Source organism: Budorcas taxicolor, chromosome 5 (genome assembly GCF_023091745.1).
Source record: "Budorcas taxicolor isolate Tak-1 chromosome 5, Takin1.1, whole genome shotgun sequence".
In the NCBI taxonomy this organism is placed as follows: domain Eukaryota; kingdom Metazoa; phylum Chordata; class Mammalia; order Artiodactyla; family Bovidae; genus Budorcas; species Budorcas taxicolor.
Window position 1 is genome coordinate 154,099,597 of NC_068914.1, and position 21,452 is coordinate 154,121,048.

Genomic DNA, 21,452 nt, shown 5'->3' on the forward strand with positions numbered 1-21,452 from the left:
TATTGAACCCTCGTCCCCAGCACTGGAAGGTAGATTCTTAACCACTGGACTGCCAGGGAAGTCCCTCTTCTAGATGTTGTTTTAGAAAGTAATGTTTCATAGATGTATGTGCGTGGTGTGTGTGCCAAGTCCCTTCAGTAGTGTCTGACTTTGCAACCCATGAACTGTAGCCCACCAGGCTCCTCTGTCCATGGGATTCTCCAGGCAAGAATACTGGAGTGGGTTGCCATTTCTTTCTCCACGGGATCTTCCCGACCCAGGGACTGAACCCACATCTCTTAGGACTCCTGCATTTACCCCTGGCACCACGTGGGAAGCTCCTCGTGTATGTAAATGGTCCTATTTTTTGCATTTTATTTACTACAGTGTTTAAAAGGCCCCTGACATCCGGCAGCCATGGGACATATCCTGTGGGCCGTGGGGCCCAGTATTTAGTCGTAAGACAGGCAGAGCTGCAAAGGAGACTGAACAGCCTCACGGGCCTCTTATGCTGAGGGCCAACAGGAAGGAATCAGAACCCGAAGCCCTGGGATGAAAACATCAGGGATAAAGGATCTAGGAACCTTGCCCACCAGAATCCCCTGACCCCTCTGGCTGGCACTGTTAGCCTATGGGCCAGCTGGTGCCCATGTGAGGGCCACACCTGAGGCAGATACCCCTCAAGGTCACTCCTCTCCTTCTCCATTCCCCTTCATCTCCCCTCCTCATCCCAGCATTGACCAGAGACAGCTCACTCCTTCCCAGGAGGAAATGCCCTACCCTCCTGGAGAACGGCAAGGCCCGCTGACACACAGGAGAGGCGTGCTGAGACCACGTGTGGGGCTGCATGGGAGGGTCTGAGACTTAGAGGGGAAAATTAACCAGACAGGGAGAATGTAGATACGAGAGCACCTCCAGATCTCAAGATTAACAAGCTGATGCGGACGCCTGGTGCCGGCCCAAGATGGATCTGGGGCGGGGATGGGTCTGAGAGGTCTGGAGGGCTCACCCCAGGGCTGCAGCTCTTCCCTCGGCTTGGCTGTGACGCCATCACAAGCAATGATCAGGTGTCCAACAGCTTTTTTTCTAAAATCATCTTTAATGTTTTAATAATTTTTTTGCCTCATTTACCAGATAAATCATCTAAATAAATAGATGCTATACAGTCTCTTACCAACATCAGTAGAAAAATAAAACCACGCTCTGCATCTGCTCCAGCTCTCCCGGCACACGCTCAGTCAGAAAAGGCATGTGCTTAGAATCGACTCGTGCCCCCCAACCCCTCCCAAATACATTCACTTAGTCTGAACAAAGCTCGACGCTCATTCTGTGCAAAGGAAGCGTTCTTGTGCTGAGCCCTGGAGGCTCGGCGGGCCAGTTATAACGCACAGGCGAAAACCACCGGACCAGCGAAGCGCCCTCTCCTGGGGCAGGAGTCAAGGAGGAAGCCGGCGATGGGACCACCATCCTGAGAGCAGAGGTGGTCCTTGAGTGGCCTGCGGCATCAGCAGGGGAGTAGCTGTGTCAGGGGCAGAGAACATGCCCTTTGCCCCACCCCACAGCAAAACAAAAGTACCAACCGGTCTCTACATTCAAAACAGGTGGGCCTGGGGGAAGGAAAGGTAGGTGGTCCAACTTTTTCAATGCCCCTCCCCAAGTGAGTACTGGCCTTCTGGGGTGGCTATGGCGTGGGGAGGGAGGTCGTGCCCAGCTTGTCCCCTCACCCCAAGCCCCACTGGGATGCTCAGGGCTGGAGGAGGCCTGAAGGCCACTTCCAACCCCTCGCAAAGGTCTCCGTCCTGTGTCCTGGGTGGGTAGGTCCTAAGAGCTTTGGCTCCCAGGGTTCAGCCCTCCAGACAGCAGGGCACCCTACGGGCCGTGAAGGGTGGAGAGGCAGGCAGTGTTCCACCGCAGCAGCCACCCCGTCCCACAAAAGAGCCCCCCACCCCAAACCAGCACACGATACAAACAGCTCGTCGAAGTGAGGCCGGAGGAGGCCACCTGTCCCCAGGGACGGCGTGGGTGTGACTTCTATCGGAAGCTGCCAGCCAAGTCCAAAGCCAGGGCCAGCATCTTTCTGTCACAGTGAGGCCCCTGCCACCACCCTCCCCTCTGCCAGGAGCCCCTGATCTGGGACAGTGGCCCACTCTGGCTGCCCATCCCCTCCCCAGGGCTCCAGGCAGGAGGGTTCCCCACAGCCCCTCGGTTCCCCAGTCCACCCCCACATACTCCTCTAGACACAAACCCCTAGGCTGGGGGTGAATCAAATCATGGGGTGGGGGGTGGTGCCATCCCCCAATGGAAGCACTGAATTGACCCTGGACAACAAAGGACTGAGGGGGAAGAGGGGACCCACACACAGGGATCTGGGATCTGGGCAGCAAGGAACCCCGCAGAAAAATGGGGTTGCAGGGTGTCTTTGGTTTGGGAACTTGGGAAGAAGGGGTCTGGGGAAGAACTGTCCTACTGGAGGAGCCTCAGCAGGATTCTGCCTACTTCCTGAGGACAAAGCAGAGCGCGGAGCTGGCCCTGGGGTGGGGAGGGGGGGTCGGGACCCAGTGCCTGGCCTGAGATGGGGACAGGGGAGGGAGCCAGTCTTGCGCTTGCTCCCCTGGTGCTTACCCCCAACCTGGCTTCCCCCCTACAGGGCCAGGGAAGGAAGAGGTCACTCCTCACTACAGGGAGAAGCCACTAGTCCACAGGACGCCTCTATGCAAACTAGAAACAGAGCGCCCCCTCTTCTGGCAGACACAGGCCCTGCCAGGGCGGGGGCAGGGGGCGGGACTTGGACACAGCCCGACCCACCCTCCGCTACAGCCCGATCACAGGAAGACATGACAGAGGTGCCCCCAAGGGGAAACAAGGTTAGTCCCAGCTGCAGCATTGAGGGTGGATGCGGAGGAGACCCAGAACAGGAGGAGGAAGGGTGTCAGGAGTCAAGGGCTGCCCTGAGAAGGTGGTGGGACGCTCTCTCCCTCCCTGACCACCCACACCCACGTCTGGTTGGCTGAGTTGGGGCGGGGGGCGCAGAAAAAGAGGGGAGGGGAAGGGCTGGAAAGTCACCTGAGTCAGAGAGAACAGGGGCCCCGGCGGGGAGGGGGTACGCAGGAGAGGAATGGAACCCAAGTGCCTCCGAGCCTGATGCAGGGCACACATGCACACTTGCACGCCTGTGACTGCACTGGTCAGGGCACACACACACACACTTGCACACCCATGACTGCGCTGGTGCAGGGCACACACGCACACACCTGCACACCCGTGACTGGCCAGGTGAAACCACAAGAGGGCATCTCACCCCTGGAGCACTGGAGGCCATCTGGCCGCCCCGCCCCAGCTGGACCCCCGCCCTCCACTGAGGGCGCCAGCACGCTGATGGACAGACCCTGTCAGGTGAAGCGCTGGGAGAGGGGGCTGAGCGGGGGTTGCCTAAGGCAAGCTCTTTTGTGCTGTCATTCACCCCCCCATTCACCTGGTCAGGGTTTCTATACAGAAGTTTGCAAGACCTGTGCGCGCAGTCACGAGGGCATGAGGGACAGTGCACACGCCTGTGAAGCCAGGTGTGTGTGTGACTGGCTTTCACAGGCCAGGTGGGGTGGGGTGGGCTGGGGAGTAGCTCTCAGCCGAAGGGGCTTATTAGCTGGCAACCACCCGACCTGGGGAAGGGAGAAACCTTTCTGGGTTGTGCCCAGCCATCTCCAACCCTTCCTGGCACCCCTAACCTCTCAGACCCCGTCGCTTTTGCTCAAAGCCAGTCTCCATCTCCCCCAAAGAGCTGGAGTGCAAAGTTAAAAGGAAAGACCCCTCCCCAAACACACACACAGGAGGTAAGAGGGGTGACCAACCAGAAAGGAGGAGGCAGGATGCTCGGGGGAGGGTTCAGGTCTTCCCGACCTCCTTTAGTCCCGGGACCAGTTGCTCTCTCTCCGAAGAAGGGGGCCAGAGGGGTCTGGGGGAGGCTGGCCCTGTCCCCGTCCTGCCCTGGAGACAGCGCCCCAAGCGACAGAGCAGTGCCAGGCCTCCCCAGGCCTCGCCCCGCCCCAGCTCTGTAAATGTCCGTCTGTCCATCCGCGCAGAGAAAGGGGCGGGTGGGGGGACAATGTTGGGAGCATCACCCCTTCTCCTGGCCAATGTTTTTGTTGTTGTTGTTTTTTAAATAAAATAATTATCCCGCCCTAACCCCCTCCTCATTTCCGGATGTCCCCACCCCGAGCCCCAGAAAACAGTTTAAGAAGAGTTAAAAATGGCGGATCAGAACTTCCCGCTGCGGTCTCGGAAGAAGCCCTCGGCGGCCTGGGCCTCGCGGAAGGTGACGGTGATGGAGTTGGCGGTGATGTCGGTCACTGTCACTTCACTTGAGGGGAGCGTGGGTGTCCAGGAAGGGGGCCCCTCGCCCAGGTCTGCTTCTGCTGCAGTTGTGGAACAGACGGATAGACAGACAGACAGACGAGGGGGGGGGGGGGGGGCAGCGTTGACAACAAGGTGGGGAAGGTGGGCATGGGGGGCCAAGTGAACCCCCTTCCAGCCCCCCCACCCCCTACACCAGATCTTCCTCTGAGTCTCCAGCCAGGTCAGAGCCTAGTTCGAGGCTGGCCACACGGGTAGAGGTCACATTTATCTTCCCTGGCTGGACACGCGCTCCTTCCGAGTGGGACCACGGAAAGAGCTCTGGGCTAGGTGCCAGGGTCCCCCGCAGGCTGAGGAGACCCTCTCTGGGCCCTGACAACTCGAGGGGCCTTGCCAGCTCTGAGGGTCCCTGGGTCTGCGCCGGGGGCCGGGCTGCCTTACCCTCCTCTTCGGGGGGCTGCTCGGCAGGCTCCCACTCGCTGGCCGCCTGCAGGACGTCCTGGGCCGGTGACTCCTGCAGGAAGAGCTCCCGTCGATGGCTGTGACTCTCCAGGTTGGGCCCGCGGGGCGGGAACTTCTTGCGCGAGAGCCGCAGGTACTTGTGGGCCTTGCGGGGCTTGCGGAGCGGGAAGGGCAGGGTGGGCACCAAGGGGCCCTTGTCCGCCAGCTCGGGCGCCCCCGCCTTGACCACCCCCTCGGGGCTCCCGCTGCCGAGTGGGCGCGTCAGGGAGAAGCAGAGCTTCTCCTTGCCCTTGGCCTTGTGGGAGCTCCGCAGGTCCATGCTGTACAGCCGCTGCGGGGGCAAGCCAGGGCAGGGCGGGTCAGCCCCGCCCTCCCGCCTGCTGCCGCGCCTTGGCTCACGCCTCCCTCCCGCCCGGGGTCCCTTCCCCAAGTTTCAGGGCTCACAAACAGCCCGCACCCCACCCGACACCCCAGCCCCTGGGCCAGGCCCAGCTCGGCTTTCATCTTGGCCCCAGAGGCGCGGCCTCATCTTAGGGGCCAGGGCTGCAGGGCGCTTTCCTTCGCTCCACAGCAGAGGAGCAGACAAGAGGTACAGATGGAAAACTGACGGACAGAAAAAACACCAGGATTTCTGCGGCCGATAAATTAAGGAGCTATTCATCATAGGAAAGAATCTTTGCTTCTAACAGGCCCCCAAAGCTGAAACGGTCAGCTGCCAGGGAGATGACGGGAGGCACAGGGCTCTGAACTTTCTTGGAGAAAGTTAACACAGCACCGGGGTGCACCGTGTCACCCAGCCACAGGGACAGTGCACTGCTGGCAGGCCGCAGACGCCCCTTGGTTCCCCCAGGGCCCTCCTCAGCTCTGAGCCGCAGCGGGGGTTGGGGGGGGGGGGGCTCCAGACCCCTGTCGATGTCCTGCCTCATTCATGTTAAAAGGGGCTGGAGGGCACGTGCTTCCATCATTCAAAGGCTGAAGTTTTAAAATCTGTGCACTTGTCTTACTGACTCCTAGTGGAAATTTATACAAATCCAAGAAAGATCCTTGGTGCTAAGATGTTGAGGGCCTGGGCCATTCTGGGACAGGAGCTCTTCTGCTGTCACCAGAGGCCAAGAGTTCCCAGAAGAGAGTGAGGCCCACAGATGGGACCTGCATGTCAAACATCTCAAGCTGGGGACAGAGGTCATCACAGGTGCAGGCTCCATGCTCCAGTCCCACCTGCTAATCCCCATCACTTGGCACGGGCGCGGCTTGTCATGACGATGTGAAGAGGGCCGAACTGGGAGGAGACTGTGAAGCTACGGCACTGCCTCAGCACTGCAGGGCTTACCCCATGTGCAGCTTTATCAGAGACCACTCCTTCAACCTGGCTCGCAGGCCGGGGAAACTCTCATGCAGTTCTGTTCTTCTCTACCTCACCATGAGAGAATTACAGTTACTAATGGGTCTGCGAGCACCAGGAGTCAGATCTGGGTTTTAGTCCAGCTGCGTGACTTGGTACTGGCCTCCCTGAGCCTCAGTTTCTTCCATCAATGAAATGAAGAAATTATAGCAGCCAGCCTCCAAGATGATCCCAAATAGCTGCCTCTGGGAATTCACACCTGTGTGGAGTCCCCTCTATACTGAATACTGCAGTGTGGGACTTCCGAGGCTAAGTCACTAAGGACACGATGCTTTGTCCTTGCTCTCTCTGTTCACCCACCCTGGGGGAGGCTAGTGGCCCTACTATGAGGCCAGCCAGCAGCCCTATGGAGAGGCCCAGCACTGAGGAACCAGGCCTCCTGTCAACATCCAGCACTGATGCACCAGGCATATGGGGAGCCATGTTAGGAGCAGATCCTCCAGCCCCAATCAAGCCTTCAGATGAGTGGACTTCCAGCTGACATCATGACTGTAATCTGAGCCAGAATCACTAAGGAACCAGCTAAGGTACTCCCTGATTCCTGACTCACTGCGACTGTGGTGTTAAGTGTTTACTGCCTCAAGTTGCTCAGTTAAGGGTTAATCTGTTACACAGCAATAGATGACTGATGCACCCTCCCTGTGGGTTTGGTGTGCAGATAAACTTCATTTGTGAAGAGCATGGAGCACAGAGCTCAGCATGGAGATGTCTGACATGCTATCTCTTTCTCAGGACCCAATCAACACCAAACCCCAGGGATCACACCCACTGCAGGAAGGGAGACCCATCTAATCTGGCAAAAGCCTCATGTGATCTACAATTTAGAGTCGACAGGAGGCTGGCCATGGCTCACACTGCACAGGGACCAAGCAGCCTTATGTTTTGGCTTTAAAGTCCCAGGTGGGCCTTATTAAATTAAGGACAGCAGGTATTGCTATCATCCGCATTTTGTAGAAGGGAAAACTCGAGCCCAGAGACATGCCTTGAGTCACGGAACCACATCACTCTCGCCTGCATCCTTTTTTCAGTGCAAACCAGCGGAGGGTAGCAGAGTGCCCTCAAGACCTCAAACAGAGGGCTTCTTCTCACTCAAAATGACACGTTTCTAGGACATTCCAAGGCTATGATTCTAAAATTCTATGAATCTCCTTAGATTCTAACATTCCAGACTCCCCTTGTTTCCTCAGCTCTCAAGTTTATGCTCCTAAGGTTCTCAAATACTACAACTTTGTATTTTGGGGACTCTGAGCATCAATTTATTTACAAGATTCTAAGCTTTCAAAATTCTAGGATCCCATGAGCCATACATCCACCCTCCCTCCCTCCACTGGATCTCCCACCCATGCTGTCTTCCCCTGGGTACCAGCCCGAATTCTGACTTTTCCCAACTCCTCCCATTGAAACTTACCCACTAAGTGCCCCACCCACCCCTCCCTCCACAGTGCCCTGGATGGAGCCAGAGGAGGGTTAGTGGTTTAGCATTAACTAGCTGGTACAAACGCACAGATGGTAGGGCTGGGGGTGGGGTGGGGTGGGGTGGGTGGGTAGGAGCAAGGGGCCCTAAGGGGTGGCACCAGAGCTGGCGGGGTTACCTGCAGCAGAAGCCGCTTGGGTTTCGGACCTCTCTTCCTATACCCCGACGCTCGGTCTCTCTCCTCCCTGGGATGCAAAGCAGATGGCAGAAGAAAAGGAAACACTGGTGACATTTAAGGGTAAGTAAGGCGTCCGCTCCACCTGGCCCTCTGCTGTCTACGGGGGAGGGGGGCAACCACCACAGGCTACCACCCACCCTGGGGTCGGGACCCTCCCGTTGCTCTCTAGGCCATGACAGTGGGGGGCAGTGTTCAACTCCCAGAGCTCCCTCTTCTCAACTGACTAAAGGCGAGGGCACAGCCACTGGTCCCATCTGCTGAGGTGGGACTCAGCGGACATCTCCAAAAACATGTGGGTCTTCATGGCCCCAAGGTCAGGCCAGACCTCTGCTCTCCATGCACGGGGAACAACCCCCAGAACAATTTCCAGTTTCCACTCTTAGGAGACTTGTATAGAAACCTCTCAATCAAATTTGCCTTGAATGGGCCCAGAGGAGCTGAGGAGAATGGCGGATTAGTCCTTCTGCACGTGAGGCTCTGCTCAGAACTCCCCACCAATTTGGCATCTGCACGAACCTGGTAGAGGAGACAGGCTCCTGTTGCCTGTATCGTCTGGCTGGGGAAGCGGAGAAAAACTAACTTGCATTAAGTCCCCAGCAGATGTCAGACTCTCTGCCGGATGCCCTCCTCACTTCACACACATGCAAGGCACAAACTGAGGACGTATCCAGACACACACAATGCAACACGCCAGATCCCCCAACCATGTGCCAGAAGTGGTGGGATGACGCAAAGTCATTGTGCTTGACTTCATTCCACTCACGCTTTCTGAGGCCTTAGGCCAGTCTCTCAGTCTGAGCCCAGTTAAGCCAGTGGGTCCATGGCTCCTGTCTCCCTCCTCGAGGGAGTGGCTGCTGCCCGCTTCCAGGCATCAGCCTCCAGGAGCGCTGGGGGCAGAGCTGTCCCTCCCACCCTGTGGAGCTGGCTTCAGCAGGTCTGCCCTGGGGTCCCAGAACCAGTGTTTGAGAGAAGCACCAAGAGCATGCGATACCCAGACCAATCAGGCCTCTCCGATACTGGAGAGTGAGAATTTAATCTCAGAGCCCGGTGCTGGGAGCCCAGGTCACCCCTACCTGACCCAGGGGACACCCTGGCTGGCCACCCTCCCTCTCTGGGCCTCAGTTTCCTGGTCTGGAGCACGAGCTTCCCTTCTCAGCTGGGCCCTGGGGCTCCTGCGGGGAGCGAGAGGTCCCTGACATTTCTCAAAGCAGGGCTGGGGGGCGGAGGTAGCAAGACTAAGATCATAGAGAGGAAGGAAGAGAAAGAAAAAAGAGCAAGAGGAGAAGGCAGTGTGGTGGGGGTGGGGGGAGGAAAGGGCCTTGAGAGAAAAGAAGATGATGACGTCTATTATATTTGTGTAAGTGTTGTTCATTTTTATATTTATTACCATGTCCTGGGCACTCTGTACAAGGCACTGTTCTCAATGCTGTGACCTTCACCCTATGAGGGAGGCACAGTTTCTATCCTCATCTTATAGCTGAGGCACAGAGAGATTAAGTCACTTAACCGATGCCACAATTCCAACAACCTTCGCTACTGGTGAAGATGCTGAGCTCTGGGCACCGGGCCTGGTGAGGTCGAGCCTGGGAGCCCAGTCAGGGCCAGTGGGGGCAGGCCTGCAGCCTAGGCCACATGACCTGGCTTCCCACCTGTAGTGGCCAAGTTTCTGCCCTGTAACTGTGGGTGTGGGGGGAGCAGGAGGGTGAGGTGGGGGCTTCCACTCTGTCAGTCCTGACCTACCCAGGGACCAGTTTCTGTCAACCCCGGAACCCTTGGCCCTTCAGTGTCCAGGGCTGTGGGGATCGTGGCCCCAGCCAGGCCTCAGTCTCCCCTCGGCCCCTCCCAGGATGTAGGGACTCCCTGACCAGACTCCTTCCGAGTCCCTTAAAAACACTGCAAAGCAGGTGTTAGAATGCTCATCACCCCCCTTCCGCTTCTTTCTCACCAAGACCCAGAGAGGAGGAGGAAGGCAAACCACACTGTGGGTCTGCAGGTCTCGGACAGTGGGTCTCATTTGTCCCTTAACTACTGACTTTTCTGACTCAAAGGAACATCCAAACCCTCTCTACCAGGACTCACAGGTAGAGTCTGAGCTGCACCCCACGCCTTCAGCTGCCCATGCCCACTCCTCAATGCCCCAGCCCTGCCCAGCTCACACCAGTCCAGCCAGCCACGCTCAGAGCCCCACTCGCCTCCGTGCCGCTCCTCAGCCCAGGGTCTCTGCTTCAGTGTGCTCTCTCCCTGGATGGTCTTCCGTAACATGCCTACTGGGCTCCTTCCCTCCCTCCCTCAGCTCAGGTCTGGTCAAACGCCAGCACCCAACCACCGGGCTGAAAGCAGCACCGCCGCCCCACCCCGCCCGTCCAAACAGCAGCCACACGTCTGCATCTATATGACCACGGGCCTACTTGTCACTGCGGGCCGCCACACTGGACTGCGAGCCCCACGAGGGCAGGGACGCTTGTTGTTTTTGTGCCTTGCTGTGCCCCAGTCCCTGGAACAGTGCCCAGCACACAGGATGATCTCCATAAAGACTGGCTGAACAAATGACAGTGCGAGCTAGGTGACCCCCAGTTACCATGAGGAAAACATTCGCGTGCAAGTGTCCACACTTCATGGCTCGTGACGTGCTTTCACACACCTTTGCTCCCCACGAGAGCCCACGAGGTCAGCACTGTTCTCCCCATTTTACAGACAGGGAAGCTGAGGCTCAGAGAGGGAAAAGGCCCTGCCCAGCACCTCACGGCTGGGGAGCAGCCGAGCCAGGATGCTGATCCAGGCCCTTGATGCCTGCCCAATGGTCTTACCACAATCCAGGACATTCCACAGGGTTCTCCCAGTGTCACAACCCTTTTGGATCAAGGTCCCACCAGCACTCGGGAAACAGAAAGAAGCTGTGGGACAGGAACACTGTGATTTTTAAAGGAAAGACCAGTGGGAACATTTCCTTTGAACCAGCAGCAGGAGGCCTCCTGGGGGAGAAGCGATCAGAAGGGGGTGGGGAGGGCAGAGGAACAGCATCACTGGGAGTCAGGAGGCCCACCCAATAAGCCCTAGTTGGACTGTCTCCCAGCCGTGAGGCTCCTGGACAAGTCCCTTAGCTCTTCAGAGCCTCGGTCTCCTCATCTGTCAAACGAGACCCTCATCCCTGTCTCAAGAGGTTACTAAAAGGAACCAAACAAAAATGACTTTATAAAACGGCCCTGTACTCTACAGGGTTGATGGGTCGGGGAGAGGCAGAAAGATTGGGCAGTCTGCTGGCAGGGAGGCTGGTAACACCAAGGCTCATCAGAAGGGAATGGTTAGATCATGCTCAAAAAGCCCTCCACCCAGGAGAAACGACATTTTTGGCAAAAGCTCTCCATTAAAGGTGTGCCCTCACGGCCCATTGGAGGAGCTGGCAATCGCTAAGCCACCCTCAGAACTGCAGCAGAGCCCTGGCAGACACGGGAGATTGAGACTTGGGGGCAGCTTTGTTCACGGCCACCCAGCTAGAGGGGGGCCAAGCAGGAGGGACTGCAACCCAGCTGTCCTAGCTCTAAAGTCACACTCCCCCCACCCAGACCTTCTTGAGCTTCATCAGACTCAGTGAGAGGGTCTCTAGGGGAAAGCTCTCTCTGGCCCATCGCTGGGCTTGACAGAGCAATACTGACACAGCCACCCCTCACATGCAAGGCATCTCTATGCTCATTTTCACCTTCTCCATGGCAACTGAAACCCCTACCTTCTGGGAAAACCGGGGCAGGTATGGTTAGGGGTGGCTAAACAATGGCCAAGAAACTGAGGCTTGGGGTGGTTAGCAGAGTGCCTGACATCACCCAGCAGCAGGAAATGGACAGGACCCTCGGCTGCCCTGGGACCCAGTATCCAGTACCTTTCCCCGGCTGCAGCTGTCCCTGCCAGAACCCTGTCCCCCCGGGCCCATGACTCTTGTTCAGAGTCAAGCCGGCCACAGTTTCCCATGAAACCTCAGAGCCTGCCGTCCCCGCCCCAGCCCCGGGGCCGGCTGAGCCCCTTACTTCTCCTCGTAGGCCATGACCAGGCGGGGGTCCAGGATGTGTTCCTCCGGCTCCCACGTGCTGTACCTGGGGAGACAAACAAGCGGTCAGAGCTGCCCCGCCTCCAACCCTGCCTCGCATTCAAAGGCCACAGCTGCTGTGGGCAGGACTTGCCCCTTCCTGATCCAGCCTGAAATTGTCTCCTAATCCCATAAATTGTCCCTAGCCCACCAGACTAGGTTGGGGGCCTTCTGGGGACTTCAACACCAGAACTTCCCTCATCCTGATCACATCACCCTAAAAATGACTTCGTCCAGCTCCTGACTAGATCCCCATGTTCACCTCAGGGTCACAAGAGTCGGACACGACTGAGCGACTGAACTGAAAGAGGGCAGGCCCCATACATCCCTGGATTCCCTTCCCATAAGAGGCAAGAGCATGTGGTGAAAAACGGACTCTGGAGCCAGACTGCCCAAGTTCAAACCCCAGCTCTGCCCTGGCTGGCAGCACAACTGTGAACAAGTGGCTCAATATCTCTGTGCTGATTTCCCCATCCATAGATGCTTTTGAACTGTGATGCTGGAGAAGACTCTTGAGAGTCCCTTGGACTGCAAGGAGATCCAACCAGTCCATCCTAAAGGAAATTGGTCCCGAATATTTATTGCAAGGACTGATACTGAAGCTGAAACTCCAATACTTTGGCCACCTGATGCGAAGAACTGACTCATCAGAAAAGACCCTGATACTGGGAAAGATTGAAGGCAGGATGAGAAGGAGACGACAGAGGATGAGATGGCTGGATGGTATCACCGACTCCATGGACATGAGTTTGAGTAAACTCTGGGAGTTGGTAATGGACAGGGAGGCCTGGCGTGCTGCAGTCCACAGGACACAACCGAGCCACTGAGCTGAACTGAAAGGTCTCTTGTGCTGACTAAGTGCGTTCACGCGTTTAATGCAGCCGGTGCACGGGAAGTGCTCTGTGGTTCTTAGTGTTGCTGTCCCTAGCCCCCCTGATGCCCCCGCCCGTGTGGGCTCTGCCTGGCCCAGCCATTCCCTCCCTCCTCAGCACACACCTGCATCATAAAGGCCAGCTCTGAAGGTCCCTTGTCACATAGAAGGAAATCTGGTAAATGCTCAGAGACTGTCTGGTGCAGTGATCCTACAGCAGACCCCTAGGTCTTTCCACAAGGGACCTTCCACCACTCCCAGGCTAGACAGCAGCATTCTAGACAGCCAGGACAGACCTGAGTAATTGCAGAGCTCAGCCATCCTTCTTCCAGCTGCATGATTATTTACCTAGTATCTGCCTTTAACTTAGCTTGCTATTTGAATAATTTTAAAAGCAAACTTTAAATAACTTCCAAAAGTGTGTGTGGGGGGAGGATGATTCATCATAAATAGATGCTGCTGCTAAGTCACTTCAGTCGTGTCCGACTCTGCGCGACCCCATAGACGGCAGCCCACTAGGCTCCCCCATCCCTGGGATTCTCTAGGCAAGAATACTGCAGTGGGTTGCCATTTCCTTCTCCAATGCATGAAAGTGAAAAGTCAAAGTGAAGTTGCTCAGTCGTGTCCGACTCTTCGCGACCCCATGGGCTGCAGCCTACCAGGCTCCTCTGTCCATGGGATTTTCCAGGAAGGAGTACTGGAGTGGGGTGCCATTGCATTCTCCAAAATAGATGCTAGTACATAAAAAATATAACTTGAAAACATTTATGTATGTATACAGATATGCATACAAATGTGTATGGGCATGTTAAAAAAAAAAAAAAGGAACCCAGAGCAACAGGCTGTGATTCTGGCTAAGGCTGCCCCCAGGACTGCTGGACAAGAAGGGAGGTGAGTAGGTATTAGGGAGGTATTAGAAGGCAGAGAGAGGCCGGGCCCTGCCCCTGCCATCTTCTAACCAAACAAGCTAAAACCTTCATCCTTAACTGTCCTAGTTACTGTGAAACCTAATAGTAGTCCTGCCTATATCTGAGTGACAAGCTGCCCGACAACAGACTTTTCCTCCTTTCTTTCACTGACACTTCTGCACACTTACTCTGTGTAAGGCCCTGTGAACTCAGCTGTGCAGGTCTGCGCCCGGAGTGTGACATGCCCAGCACCATCCCAGCTCCTGTCCTTTGCACTTGCTGTGCTCTCCTCCTGGGGGCCCTCTTCCTCCCGGGACCTCCTCACCCTTTGAGTCAGGGTCCTGCAGTTTCCCCTGACATCCTCTCCAAGCACAACGAAGCCTCCCCTCAGCTGCTCTCCACGGCCTTATTGCTGCCCTTGGCACCTGCCATACATATTGATGAATCAAGCTGGTGTCCTGGCTGGCAGGCTGTGACCTCTCCCCAGCTTGCCCAGCCCGGCCCCAGTCCCCATGTGTTCTGGGAATGGCTATAGAAGTCTCTGCAGAGTTCTGCTCATTCTGAAGAACTGCAAAAGTGAAACTGATTATTTTTTTATATAGTTTGGTAAAGCCCAAACTGAAAGCAATCAGCAGCTGGCAGAGACGTCAACCCTTCCTCCCCACAAAGGTTGAATTTCCTCAATTGTACCTAGTAAGAAAAGAGGGGGAATTTTGTGTTCCTCTGTGTCCTCTGCCTGCCCTCCACCCTCCATATCCTCTAGCTGTAGAAGTCTCTTCAGTGCTCTAGTCTCCTTTGCCCTGCCCATTTCCCCACTGCCCTGCCCATTTTTTGGTGATGTAGCTGCTGTGTGGTTTCTGGCAAGTCCCTAACCACCTCTGTACTTCAATTTCCTCATCTTAAGAATCACCATCACCACCGCCTCCACCGTAATGGTTAGGTGCCAGAGCAGACAACCGCAGGGATTCATCCATCCCTTGTAACACCTTTATGAGGTAGGTTACAGACGCTACAGAGGAAACTGGGGCAGAGAGGTGAAGCATCTTGCGAAGGTCACTGTGCCAGTAAGTAGCCAGTCTGTGGTTGGAACTCAGCAGAATCTTGGCCATCCTCTCCCTTTGGGTCCTCACATGGCGACCTATCTGGCTACGCACTGAGCTGTGACATGTTTGGGAGAGGGTCACGGTCTGATTGACCACGTCTTCAGTGTCTGACCCGGGGCCTGGCACACAGCGGGCGCAGAGAAAGGGTGAGACTCGGCAGCAGGAGGCCTGGCCCTGCTGAGGAAAGGCGGGAGGGGGTCGCTGGACGGCCGCCTCACCCTCTCGGATACCCTCGCCCCTCCGAAAGAGGCGGTCATCAGCAGCCCTCCGCAGTGTGGGGAGCCAGAGGCCGTGGCGAGCGTAGGTCACGCTTTGTGAACCGCGCGGGTTCAAACAAGGCAGGAGTGCGCGGCTGTTGAGACGCGGTCTCCGCGCCGCCGGTTGGGCCGGAACGCAAAGAGGCCGACAGGCGGCTCCACTCCACCGCGCCGTGGGCCCCGCCCCCAGCGACCCGGCAGCCGCGCGGGCACACGCACGCCAGCGGGGGCGCGCCCGCCAGATTACCGGGCTGACCAATGAGGGGCAGGGCGGGGGCGGGGACTGCGCGCGCTGGCTCCGAGGTAAACACGGCCACGTGACCGCCGCCCCGCCCCCGAGCCGAGGTAAACAGGCTCGAGGCCGCCCCGCCTGGGCCCTGCAGCGCAGGCTCCCGCAGTGCCAGGGGCTGGGCGCCCCATAGAGCCAGGCCACCCAGCAACCCCCTCCAAATCCGATTTAGAGCCACCCAAATGAGAAGCAGTGTGCGGGGTTCCCAGAGAGACTGGCGGGGGCGGTAGTGAGCAGGTGACTCACTTGCTGCGGCCTCCAGTTCTTCATCTGTGAAGCAGAGCTACCAACAGTCCATGTCTTTTAGGGGGGATGTGACAATCAGATGTGTTAAGCCACATACAGCACTTGTGGTACATAATAAAATGTGGTACATAATAAAAGCAAACAAGCAGTAATTAAGTCAATATCAAAAGCCTCCAGAGCATAAACACACACTTGCCAAGACCAAACTCAGGACTCTGCTGCCGCTACTCAGCAGGGTCTTGGAGAAGAAAGAAGCGCCTCCTCTTGTGTCTGGCACTGCTATGAACCCTTCCTTGTGTCAGGCTGCCTTCCATGGGGCTTCGTGAGGCTAGAGCCCCATTTTACAGCTGAGGAAAGGGACGTGCCCATAGTTCAAATCGTGCCACCTGTATGATCTGGGGGAGGGCCTCCTCTGCTGAGGGTTTCTGTCTCTTCATCTGTCCACTCGGTTGACATTAGGCAAATTACTTATGTGGGCCAATGCCTGATTTTAATAGGGGCTTACCGATATCAGCCTGGTTATTGCTGTACCTTGATAAACTGATACTATCATTTCTAAAGCTCCATGGAGGCCATCCTCCCCACAAATAGGGTAGCATTCACAAGTGGGTAAGAACAGAGGGAAAGAAAGTGTTCCCAAAGAGGGGCAGCAGGGTCCCCAGCAGGCTGAGAGCATGTAGCTGATTATTAAGCTCCTCCGCCCTGTGCCCCCAGCCCCTCCCTGTGCCATTTGCTGTTCTTTCTAGAACAAGCAGGATAGCTCCTCTACCCCATCTGCTGGGGAGGAAGGGCAGTTATTCCTCTCCTGTTGTTTGAGAAAACAGGCAAAGCACCCAAAAGCTCAACAGGGGCCTGGCAGAGTGAGTGCTGGTTTACATCGTGGTTTCTATATTAATAGAAGGCTCCCTGCCCAGGATGGGGAGGGTGCTGGGAGCAGGAGAGTCTGACTCGCCCTCCCACCCAGGGTGGCACTGCGCTAGCCAAGGCTCCCAGGCCTGCAGGGAGCATCTAGTCCCGCTACTCCACTCCCCACCCTCTCTCTCAGCCTCTTCTTCAAGCAAGGCACCCTGAGGAGGGGAGACTAAAGTGGGTGATAAAGAAGCCCTGGTTCTCCTCCTCCTTTCTGTGACTGAATCTATTGTCCCCCAAGTGAAGTGAGGTGGCAGTGGTTGGCATAAAGCGGGCACCATGCTGCACTGTGTTGGCATTTATATTACTGTAGTGACCTCTCCTCTCTGGGCCCCGGTTTCCTCATTTGAAACATGAGAGGACTGATCTGAATGAGGGCTAAAGCTACTTTAGATGGCAGTAGAATCCCCCCCAGACCCCTCTCCAGCTGGTGAGAGACCTAGGAGCCCAGCTGTGTAACTTACTATTAATAGCAAACATTTACTAAGTGCCTTGTCTGAATTAAGCATGCACTAGGTACTCTGTATCTGTCATCTAATCCTCACATCACTGCTGTCTTGGAGGATTCATTCCAATTTGGAGATGAGGAAGCAGAGATTCTGCTCTGCTGGGGACCTGTCCAAGGGATCCCAGCAGTTTAGCTGTGAACAAGGACCAAAGTGTGAGGAAGTCGGAGATGCCTCAGGTCTTCTGGCCACACAGGACTCCCTGAACTCCTGTGGGGGGGGGGGGGGTCACAAAAGGTAGTCATGAGGGCCCATCTGGTGATCTCAGCATGTTAGGGAACAAGTGGGCCCCAGGGGCATGGGCATAGGCCAGCAGAACTATACAGGGACCTCTCTTGGAATGCCAGGTCCTTCCCGTGACTGAAGCTCTGATGGGCAGACATACTCATTCAGGATAAAGAAAAGTGGCAGAAGGAACTTGAAATAGACAAATACATCTGTTTAGAGAAGGGAATCTACACAGCAGGAAGAATAGCCAACAATGCTTTGAAGGCCAATCAATGTCTTTTGGTGCAGAAGCTAAGAGGGGAGTGACTACCCAGGGAGTATGCCCACTCTGAGCACCTTCCTTTTCTAGATTTCCACCTCCTCTTACTGCCCCTTCACCCAGACTGGAAGCCCACCTCTCCTCTGCCTAGTGGAGGAGGGGATTATCCTTCAGTCTCAGGGTGTTTGGGAAAGGGCAGCAGGAAAGGATGAGTGCATTACCTGGTTGGCCAGCCACCAGCCCTAATCAACAGGATGCCTGGAGGCCATCTGGGACACACCCCAGACCTTTCACCCCACAAAGTGAAGAAGCCTGTGAGAGGAGAGCTGGGCCTGGACTACTGAATCCATTTGCAGAGAGGGAAGCTGAGGCAGCATGGCTGTTTTCCCCTCCGCTGCGTCTCTCACCACTGTGTGTCCAAGACACTCCCAGGGCCCAAACATCAGGTCACCCTCAACAGCAATACAGCAGAAAGCCCCTGGCACAGATAGCAGGGGCTCTGGAACCAGGGGGGACTCCAGGAGTCTATCTCTAGGAAGCCAGGCAGGGAGGTGGGGTGCCCACAGGCCAATGGGGAGGCCCCACGACCTGCTCATTCCCTCCCCTCCCCGCAACAACTCCTGCTGGGAGGTGATTGGTTGGTGAGAAGGTTCCTGATTTGGGCTCAGCGGGAGAGGCGGGGCAACTGGGAGAGGTGCTAGACCCAAGTTGGCCCGCCTCCCAACTGGGAGATGGAGGAGGCAAGGAAGAGGGGCTCACTTCAAGCCCCAACTCTGCCTTCGCCTTGCTGTGTGACCTAAGGCCAGCTGCTTACCTTCTCTGAACCTGTTTCCTCATCTTTGGAGATGAGGCCCACAGCTGTCTCACAAGTCTGTGGGGGAACCTGCTCTGCACACTGGAGAGTGCTAGCCAAAGGTGGCTCTGTCCCCAGCTCTATGGCACTGAAGACTCATGCCCCACTGGCTAAACTTGTCTTGCTCGATGCCACAAACTTCCACCTGCCACTGGTACATGCGGCAGCTTGAGGGCCCCTCCACCTTGCAGGGGGCCATTTCTGAAGCCAAGATGCTGGGTCTTCACCACTGAATGCCAGGAGAGGCCAGAAGCAGGGGAGCAGAGGCTCCAACCAGAAGATGGAACACAACTCTGAAGGGAAGCTGGCACCCACCTTGACCCTCATATGCTCCAAATACCTCAGCTGGCAGAGGGGAAACTAATGCCTAGAAAGAGGGCAATTTAATCAAGGTCAGCTGGCCAATTACTAGAGCAGCTGGAGTGAAAAGTGAGGCAGGAGAGCCGGGAAAAGGCAGATGGAAGGAGGTACAGGTAGGCAGACAGACACACACACAAAGGAGCCTTACTTTGGGGGCCATCCTTTCCACTTCACCAAGTATTCAACTTTACCCTGGGGAGAAAGAGAGAAGGAGACACAGTGAGATACACAGATGCCCCGAGGACCACTTGCAGAGCTGAAGGCCCAATCCCCTCTGCAGACAGAAGTCCCCCAACACATATACACAAGATCCCCATCAACCAGAGATCCTCAGTCTTTGGCTGCTCCATGTCCATCCCAGACCATCCTCCCTGCTAGAGCACAGGTGTGCACTGGGCCCTCCCTACACACCTCAGTGGTACCTGTGGTACAAGCTTGGAGCCCATGTCACGTGTGGGGAATGTGCATGGCCAAAGATCCAGTGTCCAGTGTGCCAGTGCAAAGACCATAATTCTCTTTTTTTAAATTAGAAGACTCTCCAAGTCCTAGAAAACTCCTCATTGGGGAGTCCCCCAGGCCTCTAGCCCCATCAGCCCCATCCCTGTGAGGCAGTGCCTCTGGCCCAGAGTGGACAGGCTAGTGACTCCAAGACTCTCAACTTACTCTCAAGTCAAAAGACCCTGGCAGGACCCCAGAGAAGGCGGACAATCCTCACCGTGAGAAAGAGTGCTCATCTCTCCCTCCAGGAGTGAGAAAATAAGAGCCAGGTTCCTCCCTTCTGCACAGGTGACAGGGGCCTTCCCAATCTGACAAGTGATACCCCTCCACACTAGAACTTTAAGACCAAGATAATGTCATCTCCTCAAAGAAGCCTGCCCTGGCCACCCTCCCTCCCACCTTACAGTTCTCTTTCTGTGTGGCACAGAACCCCAGTGGAAAGCATTTGTTTACTTCCTCTTTTGCTGCCTGTCTCCTCTACCAGAATGCCAGCTCCACAAAGCCTGGAGCTCCCTCCCCTGGCACTTAGACTGGTGCCTGGTATATAAGAGGTCCTCAAAATTTTGAATGAATGTGAAAGGAACAATGCTCCTCACTCTCTGGCACTACGGCCCCCTGTAGAAAGGGGTAATTAATGTACCTGCTTAGGCTACACTGCATGGAAAGCACTGGGTTTTGAGGAACAAATTCAAATTAAGGAAACTCTGAGGGAAGGGAGAAGGAGAAGGGGCAGCCCCGACATGAAGACGAAACTCAACCCCATTGGAGTCGGGGGAAGAAAAGAAAAGGTCATGGCCTACTTTGACCCCGTTACCCTTAGCCCAAGATAACAGGGCTGAGTTTTCTCCCTTGAAAGACGAGTTGGCAATGAGCCAACTTGAACTCCGGCTCTGCACTCATCTCTAACTTACTGTTTGACCTTGGTCAGGTCACTTCCCCAGCCCGTGCCTCAGTTTGTGCCTCCGTCAAATGGGAGGAGGTAAACTCCTGCCCTGCCGCTAGAGCCTCTCAAGGGGCGGCAGGGAGGAGATAAAAGGATAGTGTTTCTAAGTGTTGGGACAGGAAATTTCCCCAAAGCCTTCCAGTCCCAACTTCCAGCCTGGGGCCAGACTACTTTGCAAACGTGTGCACCGGAAATGGGCATGGCCAAAGTCCAGGCCCGAGGCGCGGGGACAAAACACAGCAGAACAGATGCCTCCTTAAATCGCTGGGTGTGTGTTTGGGAGGCGAAGGCAAAGGGGGAGGAGCTTTGAGGATGCCGAAGCGCCGTAGGCGGCTTCACCGAGCCGCCGGGCGGAGCTGGGAGTCGGGGAGGGGAAGACTGAGGGGGTGTGCACTGGAAGTCTGGGAGAGACGCGGAGGTGGGGGTGTAGAGGGGATCGGAAAAGGTCGAAGTCCAGCAGTTAAACTTAAGAGGCGGGAGGAGGCTTTTCCAAAGCTCCGCCTCCAACTTCAAAGGACTTGGCACCAAGAGTAGAGAGTCCTGAGTTCGAGACCCAGCTCCAATGCGAACACACGAGGCAAGCCGTTTCTTCAACTTGGGCCTCAGTCTCCCCATATTTAATGAGAGGATGGTGAGAACGGATAGCGTTCGAGGTCCCTCCAGTCCGATCCTAATCTCCAGCTCTGGCTGGCTCAGCTGCCCTCAGCATCCTGGGGCGACAACTTTTAATTCTACGCTCCCTACAAGGTGGCGGGGGAAACTGAGGCACGGGCTGGGGATACGGGCCCGGCAGCGCGGGGCTGCCTGGGTCCCCCCGCCCCCACTTTCTCCCTCGCCTCCAGGGTAGAGGGGACAGTACTGGGGACAGAAGGGGACCCCACAGGGGTCCTGGGAGCCGCCCCCCGGGCAGCCTCACCTTCCGCACGCGCTTCTTCCGGATGCTCTCTACGGCGAACACCTGCTCGCCGATGGCTGACAGCTCCATGCGGGGCGGCGGGCGAGCGGGCCCGGGGCCGGGCCGGGCCGGGGGCGGAGCTGCGGGGCCGCGGCTGCGGCGCGCGATGCTCGGGCCGGCGGGGTCCCCGTCACCCTCGCCCGGGCGCGCACGCGCACGCGCACGCGCGCACACCCCCTCGCGCTCCCTCACGCCGCCGACGTTCCATTTTTGAACCTGCGCAACGTTTTCCTCTGCGCGAGCGAGCCCGCGGGCGAGCGCGCCGGGCGGGGGCGAGGGCGGGGCGGGGCGGGGCGGAGCGGGGGCTCGGCTCTCGTCTAGCCGGCCACGCCCCCTGGCTCCGCCTC

The 21,452-nt window shown here is 56.6% G+C and overlaps 1 protein-coding gene across 1 annotated transcript; it reads right to left on the bottom strand.

Moving 5' to 3' along the window:
• Positions 1-1,073: 1,073 nt before the first annotated feature.
• CBX7 (chromobox 7) lies at positions 1,074-21,190 on the bottom strand. The gene is made up of 6 exons (XM_052639991.1): positions 21,067-21,190; positions 18,858-18,901; positions 11,862-11,927; positions 7,783-7,849; positions 4,768-5,119; positions 1,074-4,388 (listed from the first exon to the last, which is right to left on the bottom strand). Exons 1-6 carry the CDS (start codon positions 21,133-21,135, stop codon positions 4,231-4,233), a joined length of 756 nt encoding a protein of 251 aa, XP_052495951.1. The 5' UTR covers positions 21,136-21,190; the 3' UTR covers positions 1,074-4,230.
• Positions 21,191-21,452: the final 262 nt, after the last annotated feature.

Coding starts and splice junctions, on each gene's coding strand:
- CBX7 (XM_052639991.1), bottom strand. CDS start 21,135: ATGGAGCTGTCAGCCATCGGCGAGCAGGTGTTCGCCGTAGAGAGCATC. Junction 18,902..21,066: donor GGAAGAAGCGCGTGCGGAAG/GTGAGGCTGCCC, acceptor CTTTCTCCCCAG/GGTAAAGTTGAATACTTGGT. Junction 11,928..18,857: donor TGGAAAGGATGGCCCCCAAA/GTAAGGCTCCTT, acceptor TTGTCTCCCCAG/GTACAGCACGTGGGAGCCGG.